The following is a 27,598-nucleotide window of genomic DNA, read 5'->3' as shown; positions in this document are numbered from 1 at the left end:
TATCTTGTTTTTGAATTTTCATGTTTAGATCCTGAGTATGCTGAGTGCCTGTGTGCGGCACGATGGAGTGCATTTGGGAGGGTCCGGGGACATGTCGGAGAATGTAGCAGATTTCTCTATTCTCCAACTGGATTCAGGGATTTGGATGAAGACTGATATTCCCGCTACTAGTTTTGCGACTGATGATGCGTCTGTTAAACTTATTGCGGCAAATTGAGAACACAGCGAGGGCAGCGACGCAGTGCCTTGCTCTCGCTCCCTTCTGGGATTTCTACATCCTTTTCACATCATGGCTATTCAGCCCTTCTCAAGCAACCGGAAAACGTATGGGTCTATTTAGCCCAACACGTTTTAAATCTCCTGCATTTCTGTTTCGGCGGACGTGCACAGTTTCGCAGATTTGATTTCGACATGGCTTGTGGCTATTCCAATATCTGCCCCGATTTTGAAGAAACTATTCGAGTTCTGCGTAACGATTCCTTGATTGAAACATCTGATGTTAGAAATTCTTTTTCTGTATATGAATATTCTAAGCTTTGTGCGGACACTGCCCACAAATGGAGAAACATGACCCGTATCATGACTCATGAAAATGCTCCCGCGGATGTTTGTTATCAAATGACTTGTGATCCTCCCATATTGGAAAACGCCAGCAGTTGAATTTAAACTTGGAGGGAAGGAGAACTGACTTTGGACAAGGCTTATGTGCAAGACCAATAAGAGTTTGTGTTGATGTTTCAAATAATAGGCTATGTAACGGTGTCCTGTCAATTGGTCGACTGCAATTTGGTCGACTGCAATTTGGTCGACACCATTTGGTCGAATGCCAAATGGTCGAATTTTTTTTTTTTATTTATATATGTGTTTTGTGGGTTTTCGTGTGGGGAAAAAAATAAAAAAGAAAAAAATGGGGTTGGGGGGGACCCCAAAAAACCAAAAAATGGGTAAAAAAAAAAAAAAAAATTCGACCATTTGGCATTCGACCAAATGGTGTCGACCAAATTGTCTGTCGACCAAATGTTTTCGACCATTTGACTGGTAACCCTATGTAACTTCACTGTTTTGACTGCTAGTCACTTGAACCATGTAAAACTGCCCCCAGGTTGGTTATTCTCCTGTGGGAACTTTACTTATTCATATAAACCTGCTAATATTTCTGGTGGTCCCTGTGCTTTAACACAAGTGGTTTAATGATGTTACCCTTGCAACCTGCAATTAGGCGATCTACGCGTGCTGCTTCTTATACTGCATTGTCGCCAGATTGCAATTTTGAGGTCCACTTGCTTTCTGAAGCTGAAGTATTAGCGTTAGCCATTTCCATTATTGGATTGGGGTTTAGCAGCCGGAGGATATAAAACCATAATTAACTTAGCTTGTGTAGTGGTTAAAGGGTTTAATGAGAGTTCACAAGCTTTGACTGAGCTGTTATTAGATAATAACATTTTTAGAAAGGCCATTTTACTAAATTGGGCAGCTATAGATTGTTTTTAAAACAATCTAGGGTGTGAAACAATCAAAGGAATGTGTTTTGATTTGGGGTCCATTCCGGATCCATTGAAAAACATTGAGGGGTTGAAAGATCTAGTTGCTCGAGTTACACAGGAACAAAGCGGAAATTGGTGGGAAGAATTATTTGCATGGGTTCCTGAAGCACTACGTTCTGTGTTGATCTGGATTTTTGGTATTCCTGTGGTATTAGTTGTTGCTGTTGTGCTTCATGCATTCCGAATTTATGGAGAATACTTTGCAGATTTCGGGTACCTCCTGATCACCCGTCATGTTATGGTAGTTGAATGTCCAAGGGGTGGAGTGTGTCCAAGGGGTGGAGTGTAGTGCTTATGCAAAATACGAGCTAAAGCAATATGGCGCTGGTGTGCAGCCATCTTGGACATTCATCTCCCATCACCGTAGTGAGCCTACGTCTTTTCAGGGGCTCCGCAGAATAAACGCGCATCCCGGCAGTGAAGGCGAAGCAAGGTCACATAAACATTATTGCTGATTGCACTACTGTGGGAAATAGTTATTGTATTGCCCGCTGAAGGACGAGACAGAGGGAGCCAAAGCCCACTGCAAGTGCAGTGTTAAGAGGTACTGGGAAGTGCAAGGAGTGGGAAGCTGGGTTTTTCCACTTCTGGCTGTTTTTTCCACTCTTTGCCGTTATTGCATGTGATCTCTTTGCCTACCTGATCTGGGACTAAGCAGTATTGTACAGCCTAAGATGAAGGTGTCTTCTGCTACATTGCTATTGGTGAAGAACTCTTTTCCTATGTCTTTATACAACTGACTATATATATATATATATATATAGCCTATAACAACTATAACACGCCATTTATATGTTTTACCCTACCTAATGGTCTAAGTGTGATATTTTGCCTGTCTGAGTCCAATTATTCGTTTTACCAGGGTTCGGGATCAGTAAGTCTAAGGGAACTCCCCACATGGCCGATCCAACGCAAAACAGAGGATCGCCTCTGCATAGGATTCTCTCCTCCCAAGGCATATGAGTTTCTCGTTGATTCAAAGTTCCTCTTGGTTTTATATACATCATCACCAACAAAATAGGTATCTCCTTTGACTGTGGTGTTCAGGTGAGATCCAGCATTAGCTGAAGAGAAAGATTGAAGAAATGTCAGTATTCGGTGGATTCAAAACAGAAGTAACAGACTTTCCAATTCTCATGTAGGCGGAAAATGTACACTGAACTGGGAGTTTCTTATCAGAATGGCAGTCCTTGTCAACGAGAGGGGAGTCACACCCAGTGAATTCCTACTTGCTCAGACCCCTCACCTCACCTGCCTAGCCTCAAATCGATGGCTCTCCACTGTGGAGAGGGGACAAATTGTCACAATATGCATGTTACTAACAGTGGACAGGAGCATTTTCCAACACATTTTCATGATGTCTTTGTCCACAACATATGCCAGTATAAAGAAACATGTTCATGCTGGCTGTGCCCATGCATGTCCTTGCAGGTTGCACAATAAATATGCCAGTATTGCCATATACGAACATCCAGCCAGTAATAAATGTCATGCTGCAAAAATAAAGAATATCCAGACTGGCTATACTAATGTAAGCCAATGTACCACATAATCACACTTATGTTTGCTTTTAACCTTGATTACCATTACAAAAATTGCCATGACACACTAAGAATATATAGCCAGACTGGAGCCACAAATGTAGGCCAGTCTAGTATGATGAATCGCAGGATTCAGTCATTCTCCCCGGGGGGGGGGGGGGAGCCTTTCCCTGTGAGGCTGGGGTGGTGAACCCACTGTGTTGTGCCCTCCCTAGGTGAAGAGGCAAGTGGGAACTCACTAGGAGAGACTCCCCCCTTGGGGCTTAAGGACTCCCATTCCGATGATGAACTCCGCAACTCACAGCTAAGAAAATCTACTGGAAGGCAACACGAAGAACAAGTCAATGTTTTTTATTGTTATATAGAATCCAGGAGAAAACCTAAATGGAAATACTTATTTGATAGAGACGAAAAAAACCACTGGAGTAATGCAGAGCACAAGTAAAATAGAGAAGGACTTTGCCGTTTCACCAGGGAAGTCCCAGCACTCCGTCATAAATCTGAGGCGAAGACATAAGAGAGGAAAAAGACCAGGAAGTTCAAACCAACTGGTCGAGCTAGACTGTAGGACACTGGCACCTCTTGCCCACAACATCGCTGCTCTCTACTCCAACTTTCAGTGTTATGCGGATGACATCCAGCTCTCTTTCAGGCTCCCTTCATCCGCCTCCATTCCTTCTCTCATTCCAGACGGTCTGTCTGCAATCCAGGAGTGGTGTGCCGCCAATTATCTCTGCCTTAATGCCAGTAGGACCAAGATCTTCCTCATCAGAACACCAGCTCCCTCCTTTCCTCTCCTTCTCTGGCCGCCCACTCTGGGCCCTCTTCCTACTCCTACCTGTGAGGCTAAGAACTTTGGGGTCGTCTTCGACTCCACCCTCTCCTTCTCTCCTCACATCTCTGATGTCTATAAGAAGTCAAACTATCAGCTGCACCTCCTCAGATGTATTCTTCCTTTCCTCACTTTCCCGCCAGAAGCGCAATTTGTCTCTCAAACTCAAGACATTCCTCTTTGCTTCCACTTCCTCTCATCCTCTACCATGCTGATGACCCGTCTGGTCCACGCAGTCGTCACCTAGCCACCCTCTGAACTGGGCCCAGGTCCCTGCATGTCCAGTTGCACCTCGCACTGCCTCCTGGCTCCTCCAGAACTTGTGGTCTGAATCTGTAACCCTACAGTCCCCTCTCTCTGTGCTTAAGAGCCACCTGCTGGCTGCACTTTTGATTACCTGCGCTTCTCAATCTTCCCCTTTTTGGCACTTCTCCCCATCAATTTCCCCGCACTTGCGTGATCTGAATGACAAGGCCTAGTAAGATAGTTTTTTTGTCCTTCCTCTGTCCCCACTAAGTCTGGTCGCGCTTAGAAACACGTGTGTACAGTTGCATTATAAATGCCATATCAGTATGTGTTGAAAGGTGGCTTGGGAAAAGCTTGCAAAAAGACGGAGTGGGGAAGGCGAGCCACAAGAAACCAGAGAAAAGCAGAGGTGTCTCGAGTCGAAAGACAGTGGGGGCATGACCGCTAACACTCGGCGATGGACCAGTGGGTCCAGACACTGCGCCGATACCATTAAGACAGCAGACAACCTGACCGACGAGAGCGAAAGAAGGCGACAAACGCTCAGAGAACCGGACGTGAACGGCACATGCAACCAGGAAATAAGAAACCCCAATCTCAGACGAGAACCGATCACGTTATCCCCACAAGAGAGGTAACAAGGAAACAGGAGAGCCGAGAGGTGTACCAGCAATCATTATGGGAATGTGCATACTCAAAGTATTCAAAGAGAATAGTATTTAGAGGGAGAATTATAACTGGAACACTGACAGTAAAACGCACGTGTTGGAAGAGAGCGAGAATCATTGTTGGAATCTCCCTATTTCTCCCAATAAGGACCCACTCTTGAAATAAATAAGAAGAGTAAGAATGGTAGTTCGAACCGTATTGTTTGTCCTAGTCAAGAGAAGGCTTGGACATTGAATAAAGAGAAAGTCAACTGTTACTTATCAGGGAAGAGCAGAAGAGCACCAATCTAAAAGAGAAAACAAAACAGAGGATAACATGAGAACAAAGAGAAGTTGAAGAGCCTGATATATGAACTGTATGACTTGATAAAAGTAGTCACAAACAACTATCTATGCTTATTTCATTCAAAAGGAAACTTGCTGAGAAAGCTGCCATTCTCATCTACCTTAGTTGTATTGGTAGTGGTAGAGTCAGATTAGATTAGTTTGGACAGTGAACAGACCGCCTTTTTGGACTCATTGACAGTTGACGAGCACCCTAATTAGTTTCTGTCAAGTAGGGAAAACCCATAGATTAGGGAAAGGTACGAGTTTTTATTGCACAAAGGCTCTGACTTAACAAACCAAAAGAATGCATATTGGGGGTGGTGCTCCTGTTTAGAGGCAGGCAGCACAGTTCCCCGTGCAAATAAATCACATGGGTGGACTGTGCTGCTTGCCACTCAGGCGAAGGGGTGTCACCCCTCCACCAATAGTAGCGAGTTCTGGTGAGGCACTTGCGACTGGCTAGTGTCTCCCATTGGGCGGTCCACTCTCTGGTAGTCACACCCTGACCCTGCACTCAGGATATAACCTTTAGCATGTTTGTTAACTGCATGAGAGCGAAGGCCGTGTTTAATGACTGGGTGTTTGCCTTTTGAGTGTCCTACTCAGGGCTCCTCACTTTTTCTCTATAGTTTGTATGCAATTCCTGCACCTGTGAAACGAAAAACCGCGACTTTCATTTAGCATGGTGGGGTAACCAGGAGATCCTCCCCAGCTGGACCCCTGAAATAGCATCACATTGCATGTGGCAGCACCCTACCACATTGATACAATCCCACCATCCATAAGATAGTTAAGGCAAGAGACTTCAACACATGCTGCAGACATAGGACCCCTGCACCCCGAGCCAGTTTCTGGAAGAAACTTGTTGGCTACTGTTCGGAAAGATTTCCCTTTTTTCAAATTTCCCTTCATAGTTTCTTATGGAACCCCGTTCATTTTGCTGTTTATCCTGACCTAACTTTAAAAGTAAAGACTTCAGCTACACTTACTTTGCCTTTTGCTCATTGTTATGGGGATATTAATCAGTTCTTCAGACTATCAGTACTGGGAAACTTTGTTTCCCTTTTTAGTTCTTATACTTTTTAACACTGCACACAGTACCTTACAGTGCAGTGCGATGGGGATACTTTTGTATCACCCCAGCTTTTTACACATGGGAGTTTTTTGGTTACTTTTATATGTGCTCTGACAAATCCCAGGGTATCGTCACTGCTTCCATGGGTGAGCACATTTCCATGGAGCAGGGATGAGGCTGCTACTCGGTGGTCCGCCTGGGGGTGGTGATTGGCGGGTGGATCTCGTTAAGAGGGAGACCCCATTGGGAGTGGTGACCAGCTTGGGGGAGCACAGTGTGACTGCACCCCTTGGCCCCCCAAAACCCATCCTTCTCCACATTACCTGAGGCCCCAATGTATTTTTGTAATTCATCCCCAGGTAATACCTTCTGGGACGAGTAAGAGGACACGAGTGATGATGATTACTGACTAGAACGACGATACGTGTTCTAATCTTTGCAGCAACCAGATTGCTTCCCTCTCTGCATTTTAATGAGAGTGGGCCAAAGGATGGCATCTTCGTGGACCACGAGAGGCTCCAGGTACACAGAGCACAGCCAAAGGCACAAACAGGCTGTGTCGAAGAGGATGCAGCACTAGCAGAAGGCTCACCACACAAGAAGCAGACTGGAGTGAAGGGAAACTGCTTACTGATGACCGGAGCGGCTGGAGTGCAGAGGGACCAATCTGGAGAAGCAGACAAAGCACGTGGAAAGCCGTCAAAGACGCCCGAGAGCCTGGGAAGTTGGTGATGGTCCTGGGAGACCAACAAACAACCAGAGTGGGATGGGCCAGATCCTACAGGTAACAGTGTGGCTGATCCTAGGGTTGGGGAGACCCAGAGGGAGCAAGGGGCCTGAGGCAAGGCACATGAAGAGCCAAGAGACACAGTAATCACATGAAGGTCTGTGACCCACAGAGGAAGTATAAAAAGAGAACAGTAACAAATACAAACTCTGTATCTGCAAGCAGCACACCCAAACCTTGGCAGGGGAGTAACCAAGGCTGGGGCACCTGAATAAACGGTATTCTGAGAACGAGCAAGTGAAGGGGTTCTGGGACCCACACTGGGGAAATATCCACCAACGAGTAATTAAGAACCTTACAAATATAAGAGTTCCACAGGCCTTGGCAGGTGAGTGGGCCAAGGCTGGCTTTGTCTTTAAGGTCCACTCCACGGACATCCCCTATTGCAATAGGGCTATCACATTTCCTATTTCCTAAGTTCCAGTCTCACTCTACTTCCATCCACCCCTCGTGCTCCTTTGATTCAATCCCTTCCAATCTAGCTGCTCCTCAACCCACGATCATGGAGCACACCTTGAGTTTCTCAGAATCAGAAATCAACGATATCATTCAAGGCCCATCCATGTTCAATATAGTAGGGGCCCAGCAACACCTAGCATCGACAGCTATAGGCGAAGACCTTCTGAACCTTAAGAAACGTTGCTTCAGGACGGAGGTGCACGGACACTTCCTCAGAGAATATCTTCGTGTGAACATGATTCCCCTTGGTCTCATAATACGGAACGAGCCAGCACTATTTCTAGATGATCAAGAATACCTCGATGGTTTTAGTAAAATAGCAACGAAATGCAGCCGAGACCTCATGGCTCTCACAATCACCACTGCACAGAGAATACATTTGCACATTCTTAAAGATCTTAAGACAGAAGAGACCAAATTCCTAGCGGACGATACCTTAACAAACGCACGCGAGAAACTGAAAGATATCGACAAAGAGCTTGACACCTTCATGGCAACGACCTTAGAAAAAAAGCACAAAAAACATGCGAAAGACATCAAGAATTTCAAGATAGAGCATATCTATCCTTACCTCGCTGCAGATTATAAAGACATCAAGGATAAAGAACGCATGGCCAAACAAGGTCGGGCCTCAAGAAGTAGACGCAGAGGCGTCTCTTTTTCCGACACCTCAAGCTCCGACTCCTTGACAGGTGAACAACCACAGGCAAGAGGACGCCAAGCCAACTTAGGCCGTAATCAACCTTTTTTACAACCTCCCAACCTGCCTTTTTTAGGCCAGGGGGGCCCCAGAGGAGGGTACTGGGGCCCACCCCATCCTCCTCAATTTCCCTTCTACAATTTCCCCCAATGGGAGTACCCGAACCAACGCCGCAGGAGCAACCGGAGGAGCTAACAATGACACCAATCTTCAATCTCTCCGGCTCCCTACTTTCCAAAGATGAAAATTCACTACTAGCAAAAGGATTATCCTTCATGCCGATCAATCACACCGATTGGTTCAAATTGGACCTGGAACTGACCAGTTTTTTTGCGCAATATTAGAAGGAAGGTGTACTTCCTTGACAAAGACGCCCATCCGGGACCTGAGGACACCGGCCCGAGACCAAAATCAGACTTTCAACCTAGAGACCCCTGCGTCAATCCTCTCGTTTGAGAAATGTATTCAGCAAGAAATTGGGAAATTACAGTCTGTCACAAAACAGACAGAACCTGACCTCAGGTGAAAGAAAAGCCCTCGTTACCCTAGGCGCCAACAACACTGTCGTGATCAAACCAGCCGGCAAGGGTGGGGGCATCGTCATTCAAAGCAGTATCCAGTACAATACCATGGTGATGTCACTCCTCGAAGAGGAAGGCAACTATAAGAAATTGAAAAAAGATCCTACATCAGAAATAAAACACAAGATCCAGGAAATACCAGGATACGCATTGGAACATAATTGGATCACCGAGAAGGAAGTGGCCTTTCTTAATACATCTGAAGGCAGAACACCTGTTCTCTATGCCCTTCCCAAAATCCACAAAAATAGTCAAACCCCCCCCGGAAGACCCATCCTATCGGGATGTAGCTCTATTCTTGAACCCATTGGTATTTTCATCGATCACTTTCTCAAACCTCTGAGCCAGCAGGCTCCTACATACCTAAGGGACACCACGGACACTATCACCAAATTCGAAAACCAACCATTCCACTCCTCAGAAGATCTTCTGGTTTCCTTAGACATCAAAAGCCTCTACACGTCTATTCCACAACAAGAAGCACTGGAATGTATGAGACATCACTTGACACAACACATGACACAGAGACGAGTGCCGATCAACCTGATCATTGAACTCCTCGAATTGGCACTTACAAACAACTTCTTCGAGTTCAACAACACCTTTTACCTCCAAACCTGTGGGACAGCCATGGGCGCAGTGTTCGCCCCCAGCATGGCCATCATCTTCATGTCCGAATTCGAACTGACACATGTCCTCAACATGACTAACCCGTATCTTGACTCGGTTACCTTATGGTCTCGATACATTGATGATATTCTCTTTCTTTGGAAAGGAGAAGACACCACCTTGATGGAATTTTTTCAATGGCTTAACTTGCGTACCACTGCCATTCAATTCACCATTAACAGGAGTAACAAGAAGATTAATTTCCTGGACCTCACCATCGCACCTAAATACAAACTTGAGTGTTCTATTTTTAAAAAAAACACAGACCGCAACACGGTCCTGCATTACGATAGCCACCACCCAAAGAGCCTACGAGAGAATCTCCCGTATGGACAGTTCTTGAGAATTCGTCGCAACTGCACGCAAATGGACGATTTTCAGAAACATTCAAGTGACCTTCAGACAAAGCTATTGTCTAGAGGTTACCCTAAGAAACTTATAAAAAACACCCAGAAGAGAGCAAGATACACACCAAGAGATGCCCTCCTGACACCCCAAGACCGAACTGCCAACTCTGAGAATGTCTTGACCTGCGTCACCACCTTCAGCCCAACTACTTCCAAACTTAAATCCCTCATCAAAAAATTTTGGCCACTTGTCCAACTTAACCTTCCAGATGAACCTAAACCATGTATGGCTCTCAAGAGGTCCAGAATTCTCAAAGAATTCCTTACCAGTTCCAAATCCAACAAAACTCCAGATCGCTCCACTTTGTGGAACATGAGAGAAATCACTGGACATCACCCGTGCGGTCAATGCATGGCTTGTAAACAAACCAAGAAACTCAATTCGTTCATGATTGAGGGGAAAGAGTGGAAAATTAGACACTTTTCGAATTGCAAGTCCACCAATGTTATATATGTAATCCAATGCCCTTGTGCATTACGGTACGTAGGCCAAACCTCAAGACCTGTTCACAAATGCATTTGCGAACACAGATTAAGAATACGATGTAAATCTCTGACTGCTCCCTTGGTCCACCATTTTGTAGAATTACAGCATAATTGCGACTCTTTTTCTTGGTGGGTGGTGGATAAAGTTCAAAACAAAACCAACATCACCAATACCCTCAATTTTAAAGAGGCATGGTGGATGCACAAACTTAAATCCACTACCACCGGCCTCAATGAGGCCATACCAGGACCATTCAACAGCTGAAATTCCTTTCCTTATGCCTACATGATGAGCTCAGGTTCTGCTCCGCCCTCTACCTCTATCCATGCCCTTATAGGCAACAGAGATTATTGTCTACCACATTTTCAGACATTGTTACACATCCGTGTGTGCCTGTATTTATGCGCATATCAATGGTGCCATTCATCACCAATGTTCATCTATGAGGCTTAACTTGCTGTATAATTCTGTACGTTTTATGTTGTATCTGTACAGTACATGCATGACCTGTGTTACAACTTTGTATTTTTACTATGTACCCTTTGCTCTTATCTCCTGACGCAGGTGACTTAACATGCATACCTTAGAGCATCTTCAGTTTTGGTACTGATTTTAAAGTAGAGATCCCTTTTTTCCCCCGATATGAGTGCGGGATGATTTTCACTCCTACCCCCCTACCCACGCCGGTCTTTTTTCTTTTTCCCACCCACTCTTCCCTTCCACACCCACCCCCTCGCGCCCAGCACTCACTTGGCTCACTTCTTTCTCCTTCTTCTATCTCCCCCATCTTTCCTTCACACACACACACATCACTTAATCAAAGGGGCAGCCCTTCCCCTAAGCCACGTATCAGATTCCCGTAGCATTCTGTACTGTTCCCGCAGCAGGGATAAAAGTCAGACTCACTACCCGCGGGATTCTGCGCATTAACGGCACTGAGAACACGAGACAGCTATCCCGTGCGCAAGCGCAGTGACTTCACGCTCGTAAGTGCTTATTTGCAGCTCTCCATTGCAGAGACAGCACAGGCGCCATTCGGAGACGCCGGTCATTGTGCTGCCCGCCCTGACTGTCTGCAGGTATGGCCTTCCACACCCGGACTTGGCTAAATCAGCCACTCGCCGCACTCTCCCCCTGAGAGTGCCCTACCCCCCTTGACTCTAGCAGCCCTCCTATGGAGACTTACATGATCCTTATTTTTTAGTTCTCACCCATCCCACAGGGCGCTCCATACGCTTCTTCTCCCCAGAGCCATCCAGTTAGGATGCCTTCACCTCTGGACTGCTCCTGAGACGGTCCCCCGCCTTATTCAAGTGGGACCCCACCTACCAGCCTCAGGTACTTTTTTGCCACCGTCCCCTTTCCCACCCCCCAATGCGCCTCCATGCATTTCTGAACCTGCTTGTTCTGCACTTATATCCACTTCTATTGTCTCATGCTACCTTTTCCCTCCTCTTCTCCCCCCTTCCCCCCTTGTTTTCCCTGTTTTTTCTCTTTTCCTTTTACGTGCCTCATAGGTTCTATCCTTACGGACCTATCACCGACTCCGCTACTCTCCCTGAGTGTCCGGCAAAATTTATCCACCAACCACCCGCCGGCACCCCAGCGATTCACACTAGCAACGCCCACATCGGCGACCTCTGCCCTTCCAACCACCCCACGTTGAAACCCTTTGGGTTCATCTGCTCCAAATGGACGCACGACCAGTGGTGAGTGGATTATGTCACTGGAACTTCCTTTTTTAGGATTTGTCTTTTAGCATTTTATGCTACATATTGACCCCGACCAGCTACTAGCAGCTGTTTTAACTGTACTCTCTTATGCACTCTTTCCACCTTTTCTGTTTCTCTAAACAGAGAGTTTCCCCGACTCTCTTTGGCCCCAGAAGAAGGCTACCATCTATTCTGCCGAAACGTCATCAGCACTATTTTTTCCGAAAATAGTTTCAGGTTCCCAACCTGTGCTGCAAATTTCATCTCCTAACATCAAACCCAGACGTAGACCAAATATAAGGTCATACTATAGCCAGGCATAGGAGACTGATCTCCAACATCTCCTACATCTGAACTTTTACCCTGTGTTCTGCTCACTCAGTGGCACGAAACATCTTCACAAACAAACTGTTAGTCAAATTATATAAATGAATGTTTCAGCTGCCATGCCTTTGATTTTGACCATTTGTTACCACATTGTTGTCATAGTGAATGTCGAACTATGCTTCTGTGTTCCACAACGTACATTATAAACTGTTATATGCAAAACATGTACTAAAGTGCTTCGCACAAAGACCAAATATGAGGTCAGACTATAGCCGGGCATAGGAGACTGATCTCCAACGTCTCCTACATCTCAACTTTTACCCTGTGTTCTGCACACTCAGTGGCACGAAACATCTTCACAAACAAACTGTTAGTCAAATTATATAAATGAATGTTTCAGCTGCCATGCCTTTGATTTTGACCATCTGTTTCCACATTGTTGTCATAGTGAATGTCGAACTATGCTTCTGTGTTCCACAACGTACATTATAAACTGTTATATGCAAAAAATTTACTAAAATGCTTCGCACAAAGAAAATAAGTATCAGCTAATTAATAAAAAGCTGCAATTGTGTATAAAAGAATTGGAATTTTGTACATCAATAGTACATTAGAGATATCTGTTTGACAGCAGCAACGATGCTGCCTCCTTCAACAGTTGCCAAAACTGCACAGGCACCCATTAGGGTCTAAAACCAGTGTGCACGGAATCTAGCCTGTGCACCCCCAAGATCCATAGAGGGTAGGACAACCCCCCTTGTTATAGCGTGGGGCTTGAGAAGGGACAGAGCTGGGAAACTAACCTAGTGAAGGGGATATGGGGGCCAGTCGGGGACAAGTACCCCAAAGCAAGACATCAAGAAACATGAAGCAAGCAGAGGTAAGGGCCACTCGGAGACCTTAGCAGGAGAGTAATTGAAGGCTGTGGGTGAATGGGAAAGTTGAATACCCAACTTGGTAGGAGAGTAGACCAAGGAGGGGGTACTGAGAAAAGGGTCTGGAACCCTCGACTACAAATACACAAACCATTGGATGAACACTAAAAGACTCGAGGAGCAGGGGGGGGGAAATCAGTCCCTTGAGTCTTGTGGAACTTTTTGTTGCCTTTACTAAAACGTTTGTTTTTGCTTTATGGGGAAACTGTAGAAAGACTCTAGGGAAAGGGAATCAACCCCTTGAGTCTTGTGGAACTTTTGCTTACTTTCTACACATTTTTTGGAACTTCTGTGTTTGGCCTACGAAGTCAAGCTGCAGATTGGCAGTCAGAAGAGATGTCCCTTTTCACATTACGTTAAGTTTAGAAGGTGAGGGACAGGTTAGGATTTGGACACAGGACGTCAAACTTTACTTTGAAGATCCCCATAGTTTCATTAGCTAGTTTTGGTTGAGGCAGGGAAAACCCTATTAGAGGTAGGGCAAGTTAGGATTTCCTCCAGCCCCTCCCTTATTTTATGGATAATACAAGTATTTGCCAATCAACATGCCACCCTTGTGTCCGCCTCTTACTCCTAGACCCTCGCAACACTTTTCTTCAACCATTAAGTCCAAAAACATCAACCTCTATATCAGATTCCATGGCTGCAATTCATCTACTTGAGGGTTCCCATTTTAACCCAGATAAACAATAGTGGACTTTGTTACATTGGTAAAGCTACTTATCAGATGCAAAACCATAGGATTTCTATTAGTCCACCATTATTCTTAATCACAACCACCATGGATGATATTCATTGGTCGGTATTGAAGGTGGTGAGATGCAACCCCTTGAACCATTCATCAGAGCACAGTCTGACACAAACAGCTTAACTGGATCTTTCATATGAATATCAAATGCCACCTATTTAATTTCGGCTGTTCAAATGGCCAATCTGACATTGGGCCTGGGTTCAGGTAGGAACTATGTTTATGTCTTTACATGTTTGGGGTTTAATTCATTAGTTCCCATTGGTTTTCATTTTTTCTTTTATTATAATATTTGTATTTGTTATTTTACAGATATTACTTAAAAAATACAATATTATACTCTAAAGAATTCCTTACATCTGGGCAAAGTCTCACTAGAATAGCTTCTGCCTATTGTAGGAGAGTAGCCAAAATCTAGGCATCAGAGACCGGGTTCTTCTTCATAGATCTAGTCTACACTTAGACCTGATCTATACATGTCTTAATGTGCAGCTAATCATTCAAGATTAAAAAGACAGGACGTATTTACTGTTGCCTTCAGTGAGTCTTCTCATAGTCTGCCTCGTTTTAAGTTGAGGAGTGGTGGCCCTAGCAACATTCAGTATTAAGTGTAGACTGCATTTGCAAACCGCAGTATTTAATTTCAGTTATTACAAGCATTTCAAAACATTTATAATAGTTTTTGCCCCTTTTCTTCCACTAAAAGGCTTATATAATATAGTATATCTTTGACCACACAGGACTTTCCTTTGGTTCTATGAAGCTTTGCCGCATTTTTTTCTGAATGGCACCTTCACAGAATTAGCTGTTTTTCTTTTACAATTAACAATGGTGAGCTACCCGTGGCACAATGGGTGGTGGAGCGGCTGGGGGTGAACCCCCACCAAATATACACCATACCCCAACTTAACATCTAACTGTTTCTGGTAAGAAAGAAAACAGAAAAATGTATTTGGTAAAGTTGCCATTTGGCAAAAGTGATGTATACCTTTTCAGTTTCAAGAATTCATTTCATGCCCTTTCGTCCTGATGGTTGACATTTCTTATAACACCGAAACATGAATTTCTGGAAGAGTTTAATTGGGCGGCACACTATGAATGTGTCCATATAATCAATAGCATAGAGATCAATTCTGGTAATATCTTTATTCTAGTAACTCTTGTTTTGTCTGCTGCCGCTAACCATAGTTCGAAACGAGTTGATAGCAAGGAATTAACTGAATAAAACAATCTAGTCTGCAGGGAACCTGATAATCGAGCATTGACATAGACGTAGCAAGAAATTCAGATTGTCATCATTTGATTTAAACATAGGTATTTGAAAATTAAGTTTTAAACATTAGATTTGTCGTCAGGAAGCCATATCATGATACTTGTGCAATGGAGAACTATTGTCTGGTTTTAATCGTCATCATAGGGTTGCTTCTAGGCACTATGTGATTAGTTGTGCGTTCAATGATTGTTTAACACTATTTTAATTGATGAAATATGTGATATATTTTGCATTATACAAAATGTAAAATAGTTTAAATAAACCAATAAATATGAACAAATATATTTAAAAAAGCATAAATGTTGATGTACCTAATGATAGATAATTTGGCCAAAACTATTTCAAGATGCAGGGATTCCTTTAGAAAATAAAAGAGTTAGTGGTGCCTTTACCAAATCGTGATGCTGTACCAAAATATATTTAAAACATTGATGGCACAAATCTAAATGTCTTGGTTTATATTATGTATAATATGTTTCCTCTAATCTGTTTTTTACGTTATTTACAAAATTCATGTACAGCAATTTTATGTTATTTTAAACTCTACAAGAAATATGAAATGAGATGTGAGAAAAACATCTTTTTAAAATCGCTTTTCAATTTTCACTTATTGTGCTCTTCCTATAAAAAGTTTTACTAAATGCATTCTTATAGGTTGAAGTATTATATACATGATTTTCTAATTCGATTAGGCATGGACAACCTGGTTTGTATTGCCCACTTTGGGATGGACCTGAATGTTCTTGATCTTCTTAGTTTGAGCCGCTATATGAACATGCATTTGGAGAACCTGCATGTGGCTGTTTTAAGGATTAGTGTTTTTTGAAGTGTTTCTTCACCATTAACCGCAGGATCTTGAATGTGCCAAGGAACCCAAATGTGAAAACATGCAACATGAAGGTTGATGAAGCATAAGTAATCCCCTTTCTGTGGGGGAAAAATAATCTGGCACATGTTCAGAAACCTAGATTTCTCCTTCAGCCACTTGTTCACCAATTTCACACATTTTCTTAATTGTGCAAGGTTTGCTTTTTGCTTTTATACTATGAAATACTGTGAGTAGATTCCTTTACCCCAGACAGAACATTAAGTTCAGATAAGTAAGTTTATTAAATACATAAACTAACATGAAGTACTCTCTCAAACTTGATACTCATAACTTGTTCATGAAATTGTTAGTATCGAGTTTGAGTTAGTTTATGAATGTAATTAACTTATCTCGACTTAATGTACTTATTATAACATATTCTGTCATTGAGGCGCCTTTATAAGGGTGAATCTCTCGTCCACTTACTATTTTTGTCTGTAGCATGTTTGGTTGTATCCTACTCATCTGGCAGCAGCAGCTCCATTTTCTTAAAAATAACTTTCAAGCATGGGCGAAGTGTACTGGACCAAACAACCGCTCTAAACTTACACATAGATTCCTTTCCCCCACTGTATTTTTGGCAAGAGAGTTCTTTCTTTTCTTTTGTGGATTTTCGAGAGGAGAAGTTTTAAAAACAAAATCAAGATCTTGTTTCTCTAATTTTCTACATAGTTGTGACCCTCTGGCAGAGTTATCAGAAGGCCCCGAGGACTCTGTAGTGGTTTCCAGGCCTTTTACAAGGCCCATGCTGTCTTTCAAATGTCTGAAAGGCATTTTTGAGACATTGTGCACTGCAATGGTGTGGGATCAGGAAGACAGAAAATGCACAGAGCAAAACCCCCTTTGCTGGATTTCATTTCACAAGTTATATTCTTCTACAAGCCAAAGACCAGAGAGGGGTAAAACAAAGGGGAAAACCCTTCACTCACAAGACAATGTCTCTTTCCATCTGATATCTCCACATATTAAAGGCTGAACCCCAAAAAGATTTTTCTTTAAACCCAATTTTGTATAACATTCAATTTTTGGAACTATGACACTTCCATGACCACAATCCCCCTCCCCGATTCAGATTCCCCACCGGACCCCACTCCCTCCCGCGCTGGTTGATTTCCTGAAAATTGTGCCTGAAGCCCAGTTTTTCTACCACCATATCCATTTCCCCAGCCAAAACCTCCCTCCTCTACCCACCCCCACCACAGACACAAGCACTCACATTTACCAGCTCCAGACTCCTCCCTTGCCCAACCCAAATATTGCTCTCACACACAGTAATACAAAAATGCATACCTGTACCACACTGATTTCCTTCGTCCCAGCCCGCCACACTGGTCAGCCCTTGTGCGCAATCTTGTGCATCGAGGGATGTGACAACTCGATTTAGAAAGACCACTCGCAGCAGTCTCAGAGCAGTCTTTCTAAATTGGTCATTTCTGAAATCGTTTTTTCAATAATCAATTTCTTCACCTCGTACCAAATGTCTGAAGCTAAACATGAACGACATTGAGTGGAGTCAAAATGTTTCGTTTTTAGGCATGATGTTTAGTCAGAAAAAAAAAACTTGTAAAGCTTAAGGTGTGCTCAGAGATCCTGGGGTCCATTGAAGAGATGAATGAACTGAAACTCCGTTGGCACTGTATACTGCACAGTTAGATAATGGTGCAGCCAGGATGCCTCAAAGTGACGGATGTCTTTTTCTTTGTTCATAACAAAGTGCCCGTTTCAATGTTCGATATTTTCCATGTGGGGGAACAGACAGCATAATGTCTGTGCAAGACCAGCAAAATGTCCTACGGATGAAAAATTAAAAATCAAAAGATGAGACTGGCAATTTTTTATATTTTTTTAGTTGGTTTAAAAGTATTAAAAATATACATTTTACTGAAAAATATTAGGTGATCCTGTTAAGCACAGATTCCACGATGGAAAATGAACATTTATTTGAAAATGCTTTGCATTAGTCAAGGCAGTGTCACTCACTGCCAATGGGTACCATTTTCATCCCTGTAATAATTTGTCTCTGCTTTTCCTGTTATTTCCTCTTTACTGTTGTCTTAATGTGCGTCATACCCCAGATGGCCAATCTGTGTGCTCTATACAATAAACCAAAATTTGCAGTCTGTGCTGTGGTGAGAAACATCACGAATCAAAAAAGAAACCCCTGAGAAATTGGTTATTTTTTTATTCTCTAGAGAGTAACCAAACCAAGACCAATGCCAGTTCAAAGAAAAGAAGACCATTGCCTGATCTTGCTGCTAAAGTCCAGCAACATAAGGAGTAGGCCAAAATGTAAACAAATACATTAACAGAGCAAGTCATTTTTGTTGCCGTCATCACTTTTTGTCGAGAAAGATTTTTAAAATGTATGATTGGATCCTCAAAGACGTGGAATGCATATAAATACAATCAGAAAAGATGCAGGGCACTACAGATAATAAAAGATGGCAGACTGCCAGTCAAGTATTAAAGAACCAAGCCCAGGCAGTAGCATATAGAGATCAGTTTATCAGCCTGCAGGAAAGAACCTGCAAAGATGTCACTTTTCACAAAGACATTCCATAAGGCAGCAAAACCACCCCCTCCAAAGTGTACTACAGCTGGCGAATTTGATTATTTATTTCAGAACCAAGTTTCAGTTGGCAGCAGAGATATTGTTGTAGGGGGTTTGTGTAAACTATATCCTATATCCTTATTAGGAAACAAGGCTGTTTAGGTGTCATCTGGTTGTCCACTTCTGGGGAGCTTTACTCCCACAATGTTGTCCCGATCATGCTTTGCTTGACCAGGCTCGTGCAGCAGAAAGTGAGTGATGTCCAGCGATTACAGTTCTGACCTTTCTGTCGGGTCGTAAACAGTCACCGTTGTAGGCCCCTGCTATCAACATGGCAAGTACCACTGTAACTATCATAGAACTGCAAACATATGATCTGTATCCTGGAAATCGAAATAACCAGGAGTGTAGTGGATTTATGGTCCAACTAAATAATTGATGTTTTTCTTTACACGGTTTGACTTTGCCATATCCTGTTGCTCGCACGATCAGCGTTGGTTAGCAGACTTGTTTCTTAAACGATGAGCAGACTATAAGGATGTGCTCCCTCATTATTCTTGCAGTTGTGCATTGTCTTCCCAGTGTGAAACTGCATTTGTTTTAAAGGTTACGTAGGATCAAGTCCAGAAAGAAGAAACAAACTTCTAAAAAATATGAGCCAGGAAGTCTGTATTTAAAATGTGTCATTCAGTTGTGGAGCCTCAGAAGAAATTCTGAAGGAGACCGATTGTCTTTATTTTCTTTGAACTTTTCCAGAGGTCGACTCTGTGGGGACCTTCCTAATCAATTTGTTACTGTTTTTCATCTGGTTTTTCACACTTGAAAAAGATAAGCCAGGATATGTGCATCTGTCTTCTTGCCATATTAAACGTTGCTCGTTATATCACCAAAGTCATTTACTCACAAAATGATGCTGTGGCTTTCCAAAAAGTGAGATGATGTCCAGGTTTTAGGTATGACATTCTATCACTCTCTCCCAAATAGGTAATTTGAGAGCTCTTAGCGGGATGTACAAACAATGCAGAAGACGACGTTTAAAGTCTTATTTTACAAGCAAAACTGGGCACCACAAAAGTCAAAATAGCAAACGAAAATGTCCTAGTGCCAATAAAACGAAGTCTCTTACCCCTGGGTGCCACGACCTCTCGTCCCATGGCAGTGGGCAATCCTTTTGGGCAAACCAGATATCTCCTCCACAGGTCAAGGGCCAAGTCTGTTTCTGGAGGTCAGTCACTGTGTTGCCTCCAGAAGCGATCTGTAAAACCCGAGGTTCTTCAAGGGTTAGAGTTGGAGCGAGAAAATCCCACTACCTGTCTCTCGAACACAGGAACCCTCTCCACCTTCAGAGGTGTGCCCCTGGACGACCCCCCATGAACCACCTCTCTCTCAATTGCGCTCTTCTTCTGCTCGGTTCTCCTGGGCCGGTTCTTGTTCTACCTACAGCTTTATCGGCCTTGCCTTGGCCCAACCCAGTCTTCACATCCCTGCATGCTCCATCTTCTTCACTCCCTCCTCCTGCTCTTACAACCATCTTGGGTTCACTACCTCCTCCTCATGATACACCTCCTCCTGCTATAACCACCTCCTAAAGGTCTTCGCCATCTCCTCTTGATTTTACCACATCTGCCAAACACGTACAACCTCCTCCTAACAAGGCCACCTCCTACACATCTTTTTGATTTTACCACCTGTTCCAGACTCTCACAATCTACTCCTATTACTACCATCTTCACCGTATCCCAGTCACCTCCTACTGTTATAACCACCTCCCCCACGTCTTCGCAACCTCCCGATTTGATGACCTCTCCCAAACTCTTACCATCTCCTCGTAGTAAGACCCCCTTCTACAGATCTTCCCCCCATCAGTTTCTGTTGTTAGCACCACTTCCTGACTCACGCCATTACCTCATGATCTTACCATGACCATCAAATCCTCTGGTCCACCCACTGATGTTACTACCTCCTTTAGTCTGTCACCACCTCCTCCTTCTCTCTCCTTTTGTCTCCAAAAGCCTCCACTGCTCCACAGTCCTTGGATCATGCTCCAAACTGCTCAAACCCCCTGCCAGAAGCTACTCCAACAACCCACACTCAGCAACTGGGGCTAGCTTTATTTATAGATGGTGCACTCTTCCCCTGTGTGGATCCTGCACTGACATTCTGCATCTCTGGGCAGTGATTAAGTCAGGGCTAAGACTGGCCATCTTCCATCAGCTTATCCCACCTGGGATTGCTTTGAACTCAGGGGGTAGAACCAACCCTATGTCTGGCCAGTCAACCATCTTGCATCTTGAGATTATTTCCTCTGACCTCCCCACCACCACCCCCTTGGAGGTGCCTGCATTTGTTAAAGTGCTGCAGTGTTAATCCTCTGGGTAAGCTTTTAAAGTTCTGCAATGTACGCATTCCGTTATTCCCTTCATAGGTGAAACAGAACATTTCCTTTATAAAGAAAGCATTCCTTTTCAGTATTGAAGATATAGGAACAGCTAGAGTGAGCTGCAGACTCTCCCTTTTGGGGTGGGGGAGCCTTTCTCTTACAACGCAGAGTATAACAACATTTTAGGTTGAAGCCTTTAGGGCCGGTCAGCCCTGAAGCCATGTGTTTGTGCCTTGTCATGTATTGGGGACAAGGTAAGGTGGTCCTCCACATAGAGCCACTTGGCCCAACACCAAGTGGCTTGGGGTGGCACCAAACACCCGTCTCCCCTTCCTAGAAGCCCCCCCGAGTCAGGCAGGGGGACATTGTCTCAAGAGTATGGGTCCACTTTCCTGCAGAGATCCGGATCTCTCTTATTTTTCTATGATTGTGCTCATCAACCAGAACTTAAGTCATTTTGGTGAAAGTAACATCTGCAAACTCAAAGGTCAGCAGTAGTTTCTATGCTAAATGCTTCATTTTAAAAATGATTTGTAAACTGTACGTGTTAATAAAATGTGTATGGTGTTCATGCATCTATGGAGTAAAATATTTTTGCCAGAGGAGAAACTGGCTACACTCCCTTTCAGGACGTCGCCATCGACAGGAAGATTAAATACAATTTACTGTCTTGCAGACAACAGAACAACGTAGTTAGGGAGTGAAACATTACTACAAACATCCTGGTTAAGACGGAAATGGCCCAAAATGTTGCCCTCACAATTGCGACAGCCGAAATGCCAGACTTTATTTTTTTTTAAACTCCCCCCTTTACACCACATATATATGTGGGGGGGCTGGGGTATTATAGTAATATGGGGGGGAGGTTGCAGGGGTCTGGCCCCGCATCTCTGTGTGATGTAAAGGGGTTTCAATTAAAAAAATGAAAATAAAAAAATAAAATCAGCATTTTCGGCCGTCGCAACTATATGTGGTCGCAGTGATCAACCATAATTTCATACTACTCCATAATACTTACAATATGAACAAACACTCTTGTGAGTACTTTGTAAAAGTATTTGCTAGCACAAGGGCTTATGCAAGTATCAATATTCATAGAGGAGAATTATTGGATAAAAAAAACTCATTAATCTCAAAGATAAAAGGTGAAGTTAACCCTGCTGGGTTTCAAACTTGAGACTTGCAAGTCACACAGATGTCTGCGGCAAGCCCGTAAGCATTTTCACTGCGACTCAATTGTGATGTGTAAAACTATTCCCTAAAAGCAGTAAGTAACTGAAACGTACAAAACAATGCACCCATTTGTCAGTCAAGCTCATGTATGTAACATCTCCATCTATGATCAATGCTAAATTATCATCACAAGAAAGGACTGGCACCAGCATGTCCTACCCTTGCAGTGTACAAAGGAATAATCTACCTCAGCAGCAAAGAGGTGGTACTCTTCAGGCAGAATCCAGGAGCGCGGATAGAAGTTGTACTCTTCCGGGAACAGCTCCTGCATTGTTCGCACTGATCGGCTCAGGGTAATTTTACGGACCATTTCGATCATGCCTGGTAAAAAATAAAAAATAAAATAAAAAAAGGAGAAAAAATATATGTCTGAATGGTTAGGCACTTAACCCTCAGTATCCAAGAATTATTCAATTGTCGTATGTAAAGTATCTTAACATGATTTGCACATACAATAATGCACGAATATAGCACATTGAACTACATACATTGGTCGAAGTAGGTGGAAGCGGTTGGGAGGGAATTGTACCAAAATGTCGACCTGACAATTACGACCGCCGAAAATGCTGACTTTTTTTTTACTCCCCACCCTTACACCACATATATATGTGGGGGGTATAGAATATAATATTAATAAAGGGGGTATCCCCCGCATATATATGTGGTGTGAAGGGTTAAAAAATATAAGTCGCCATTTTCGGCCGTGCTCCTCCACACTCTGTTTTTAAGTTTTACTGTTCCTATAATTTTATTTTAAAAAGAAACCATTCCGGAATGGTTTTGTTTCTTTCTTGTCAAATCTTTTTACTAAGTGTCAAACATCTTAATTGAAACAGTCCTGTTCTTTTTTAGTATACTTGTGCCCTATGGTCTTTTTTGATTTGGCTCATCATCGCGATACCCTTGCCCGGATTTGTACGTCTATGTATATATCCAGGTTGCTGTACATACCCCATTGGTTTATAGTCGTGCTGTGTTCAGAGGATTCAAATCAATGGTTCGGCTAGTTCTCTAGAGCGTGCGGCTTGCACCGGTCTATCACAGTGCTTGTAGGCATTATATTCCAGGGAGCATAATTTGGCTAGTAGTGTCTGCCACATGGATCTGGTGGGTGTATTAACTGCTTTCCAGTTAAGAACCAGGCTTTTACGAGTGGCGAATAGCATTAGGTGTATTATCCTGTGCTGCATGCGGTTGGCGTGCCAATCCTCCCTTTGTCCCCCGAATAGCATTGGGCCCGGGGCCCCATCGAACTCTGCCCCGTCTAAGAGCGAGATCTGCCTGTGTACCTTGCTCCAAAATGTCTCTATCCTCGGGCAAGAATACAGGATGTGTCCCAGCGTTCCAAGACCCCCACATAGTCGCCAGCAGTCTGGGGCGTGCGAAAGACCCATCTGAAATAGTTTGCTTGGTTTATGATACATCCTTTGGATGAGCTTGTATTGAATGTCACGGTTGCGAAAATGTTAACCAAGAGCATTGGTATGGCTTCAAAAAAAACTCATACAGATCGCCAGGGTCTAACAGAGTCCCCAGATCGCCGGACCACTTGGATGCAAGAATATGGATGCATACTAGATTATTGGGGGTGCATATTGTGTAAAAGTTACGTAAATGTGGGTATGCTGTCTTGTTTTGCTCCATTTCTGATTCCCCTGCAGTCGGAGGGGCCGTACGGGATTGGTATGTGGTATATTTGTGGATCTCAATAGTAGGGTCATATACTGGAGCCAGTCTGATTCACCCAGCCCAAGCAGTCGCCTCCCACCCAGGAAGCAAAGCGGGGATTGATCTTCATAGAGGTCCATTACCCGAACATGTTGCCACATTGCATCTTGATTGGGATGTAGCCTGTGGTGTAGCTCATATGACAGCAGGGCCCCGACACTATTCCAGCCTGGGGTCACTTGAACTGGAGAGCCCAGCATCGTCCAGAGTCTAAACCATTGCGCAAGCATTGGTCCCAGTACCGGGTGCTTTTTAATTTTGACGGGTTCAGGGGGATAGCCAGGGCCTCGACCGGCGCAAGCGGAGTGAATAGGGCCAATTCCATTGTTTTACAGCTGGCCAGGTCTGCTTCTTTGAGCCAGCGTTTGGCCCAGCATACTTGCACCGCCTGGCTATATGTTCTCCATATCGGTAACGCTTGGCCAAGGTTCACTTTAGAAGCCTGAAGGATTTCAAGTCAGTTGCGCTTTTTTGCCCTCCAAACAAATTTAGATATATAGATGTTCAGAGAATTAGACATTTGACTTCGATACACAGTTAATTTTTAATGCATTAATCCTTCTGGAGAAGGATGATGGGAATGAGTCCCATCTCAGTAGGTCTTGTTTGATTTTTAGTAGAATCGGAGGGTAATTTAGTTGGAGTATTTCACTCCGGGTCAGGCAGATTTGAACCCCTAGGTATGTGATATAATGGAGTTGGAGTCTAAAGGGGGCTACCCAACCATGGTCCCAGGAGATGTCTAGCCTTAGCGGAAGGAACTCAAACTTTGCCCAGTTTATAACAGTATTGTAATCGTTGGCGCAGACTCAGGAGTATAGTCTTGTAATTACTTCTACAAATAAAGAAATTGTCTACATAAAGGGCCACCCGGTGTTCTTCTGTCTCCTGTTGTTTTCCTGTCCGACCCGGGTCGGTTCGAAGTTTAGCCTCTAATGTTCAATATTAAGAGCGTATAGGAGGGGAGACACAGGGAATCCCTGTCTTGTACCCAAATGTAGGTCACAAGCAGTAGATGTAATACCATTCATCACTACTGCAGCAGTAGGGCCAGTATACAGCAGTTTTAGTAATTTGAAAAATTGTGGCGAGAAACCAAAGATGGCAAAATAAAAGTGTGAGAAGAAGTTGAAACTTGCATTTCAATGCACTGAACTGAACATTGCCTTAAATAGCAGGTGTGTTTGTTTTGGGGTTTGGATTGCGCGTGCAGGAACGTTGTGGAGATGGGGTTTGTGGGGAGCGAGGGCAGGCCAGCAGGGAACAGAGTTACACTGCTTCTTTTAGTACACTTCGACCACTGACTATATATACACACACAACCTGTTTGCTATAAAAAAAACTTTAGGGCAATCTGCATCCAAAAACAAAAAAAGAAACATAACACTGATTCCTGTGTCCCTAGCACCTTTTCACAGATGTAGAACTACACCTTGCACTGGTTACTCAGTGTAATGACTGCTGTACTATTACTTTTTCACCTCTTCATCTACTAGTAGAATATCCATACCACAGTCCAGCCACTGGTGCATTTTTCAACAGCAGCTGGACACAACTGTAAGTGAGAGACCCCCAAAAATACAGTTAAACCTCCGAACGGAGTCAATAATGACACATCCCAAGAGGGAATGAGACCAAGACCAAGTGCTGGAGGTAACGAAAGCTTCATCTAAAATAGGGCAAGCAGAATCTACTCTGCTCAAGCAAAGAGCGCTCTGCAGAAAACATGTTACAGTGTAGTTATATACACTAAAAACGTCATCAACTGTGGGAAGGCTTAGGGGGCACAAAGACAATCGGGATTGGACACTAAGAGTGGTCACCTATAGGTGCCATAAGGCCGGAGGTGTTCGATTGGTTTGAAGGCCCGTGGCTCGATGACGTTGTGTCCCGGGTCAATCGGTCAGCTGGGCTCATCATGTTGGTATGCTGTGTTAAGATTCATGTTTCTTGTATCACCGAAGACATGTAACATTTGCCCTTGTGGCCACACATTCCCATTCATTCGCTACCGTGATTTGTTTGTCCAGTGACCTCAGAGACCTGTATCTTAATCCTTGCAAAAGCATAGTTCAAAGGTATGTTATTTACTACCGATCATAGATCAGACTTCATCTGTTAAATGCTGTACATGATTAGTTTAGACAATTAGGGATATACTGACTATGGGGTAGAGCTCTTGGGGTCATTGTATGTTCTAGAGTGTCCACCTGGTAACAACAAAGGAGATTCTGAATATATGACTGAAATGACTGGGTGGCAAAAAGCACATATCATTATGGGTGTATATTTCATTGTGGGGATTCAATGATCAAGTGTCCAAACATCTTTAACTCTTTGCTGAACTATTTTGACACCCTGATGGCATGGGAGAGTCGAGGCTTCCCTGCGAGTTATTTTCTTGTTGCACAACGAGACAGGGCTGTTTAGAACACAGTTGTACATTCAGGCTTTTACACGTGGCTTGCTGGGTTGCACTTAAATCATACTAGGTTAAAACATACTATATTTCCCATTTAGCTCAACGTTCTTACCATAACAAAGAGAAACAACAAAGTTAAAAAAACACATACTTGGATCAATGTTTATCTTTTGCATATGTAAGGAAACGAGGCGGTTCATGACTTGCGTCCTATATGCGCACCTTTTACAGAGATTTATTTATTTATTCGCATTTGTTAAGCGCACAGAATCAGCCCTGAGGCATCGTGGCGCTGGTTACAGAATAGCGCTGGTTACAGGGAAAGCGCGTCTTAGTTACAGCATACAGAGGCATACATGCATACAGTTTGGGCAGTAGCAATAGTTAGCAGTGTGTGCCTGAATGGCAGTAGGTAGAGGAATTTTAGTTAAAGAGAGAGGTTTTGAGTTTTTTTTTTTATCCCAGCAAGATCATGGCTTGCTGGGAGGGACTAGCCATTACATTAGTCTTTCACAATGTTACACATATATTTACATTTCAATTTACAGAGTAATGGACATGAGGTAGCTACGTGCTGGTGTGTACAAGGTCATATCGATTATGCATTGCACTGTCGCAAGATATCTCCATGAGCATTCTTATGTCCCGCATTAGTATACATCATACGTTCATTGTTAAGATTTAACATGAGGCTTTCTGGTTATACATACATATTATGTTGGTTACTTATACACATTGGCCCAGATTAGATTTACATGATCCTGTTTGAAAGAGGTATATTGGCTCTGTCTACGTTGCAGCATAAAGGATCAAAGCCGAACTCGAGGGTCATTCTTAGCTGTTGACTCTATCCTGGGGGCATCATGTTTTTATGGCCAGGATCTGTGGGGGTGTTGGGCGGGTTTATGGAGACAAATAGCTTTTGCCCTGGCCCCTGTTCAGGGCTGTATCTGGGTCAGTGAAGTAAGACTGAATGCAGAAGATACAGTGTGGATTTTGTTGCATTCTCGCAGGCAGTCTTTTCATGGGAACCGAACAACTGCAGAGACGGCGACAGGGGGAGGAGGTGGGGGCAGGTACTCGCTTGCTGTTCGCGCC

General features: G+C 43.6%; 1 protein-coding gene across 2 annotated transcripts in view; it reads right to left on the bottom strand.

Annotated features, from left to right (window-relative positions):
* Nucleotides 1–27,598, bottom strand: part of TTLL11 (tubulin tyrosine ligase like 11) — a 1,410,454-nt gene that overhangs the window by 1,070,839 nt on the left and 312,017 nt on the right. For both annotated transcript variants that reach the window (XR_011268496.1, XM_069609505.1), the window contains exon 3: nucleotides 22,538–22,671. Coding sequence is in view for 1 of the 2 variants with exons in the window: in XM_069609505.1 (XP_069465606.1) it covers nucleotides 22,538–22,671 (134 nt within the window). In the remaining variant the exon portion in view is untranslated. The remainder of the gene's footprint in view (nucleotides 1–22,537; nucleotides 22,672–27,598) is intronic.

Source organism: Ambystoma mexicanum, chromosome 8, assembly GCF_040938575.1.
Source record: "Ambystoma mexicanum isolate Mex_15411 chromosome 8, UKY_AmexF1_1, whole genome shotgun sequence".
In the NCBI taxonomy this organism is placed as follows: domain Eukaryota; kingdom Metazoa; phylum Chordata; class Amphibia; order Caudata; family Ambystomatidae; genus Ambystoma; species Ambystoma mexicanum.
This window is presented reverse-complemented; position numbering and strand designations above follow the sequence as displayed.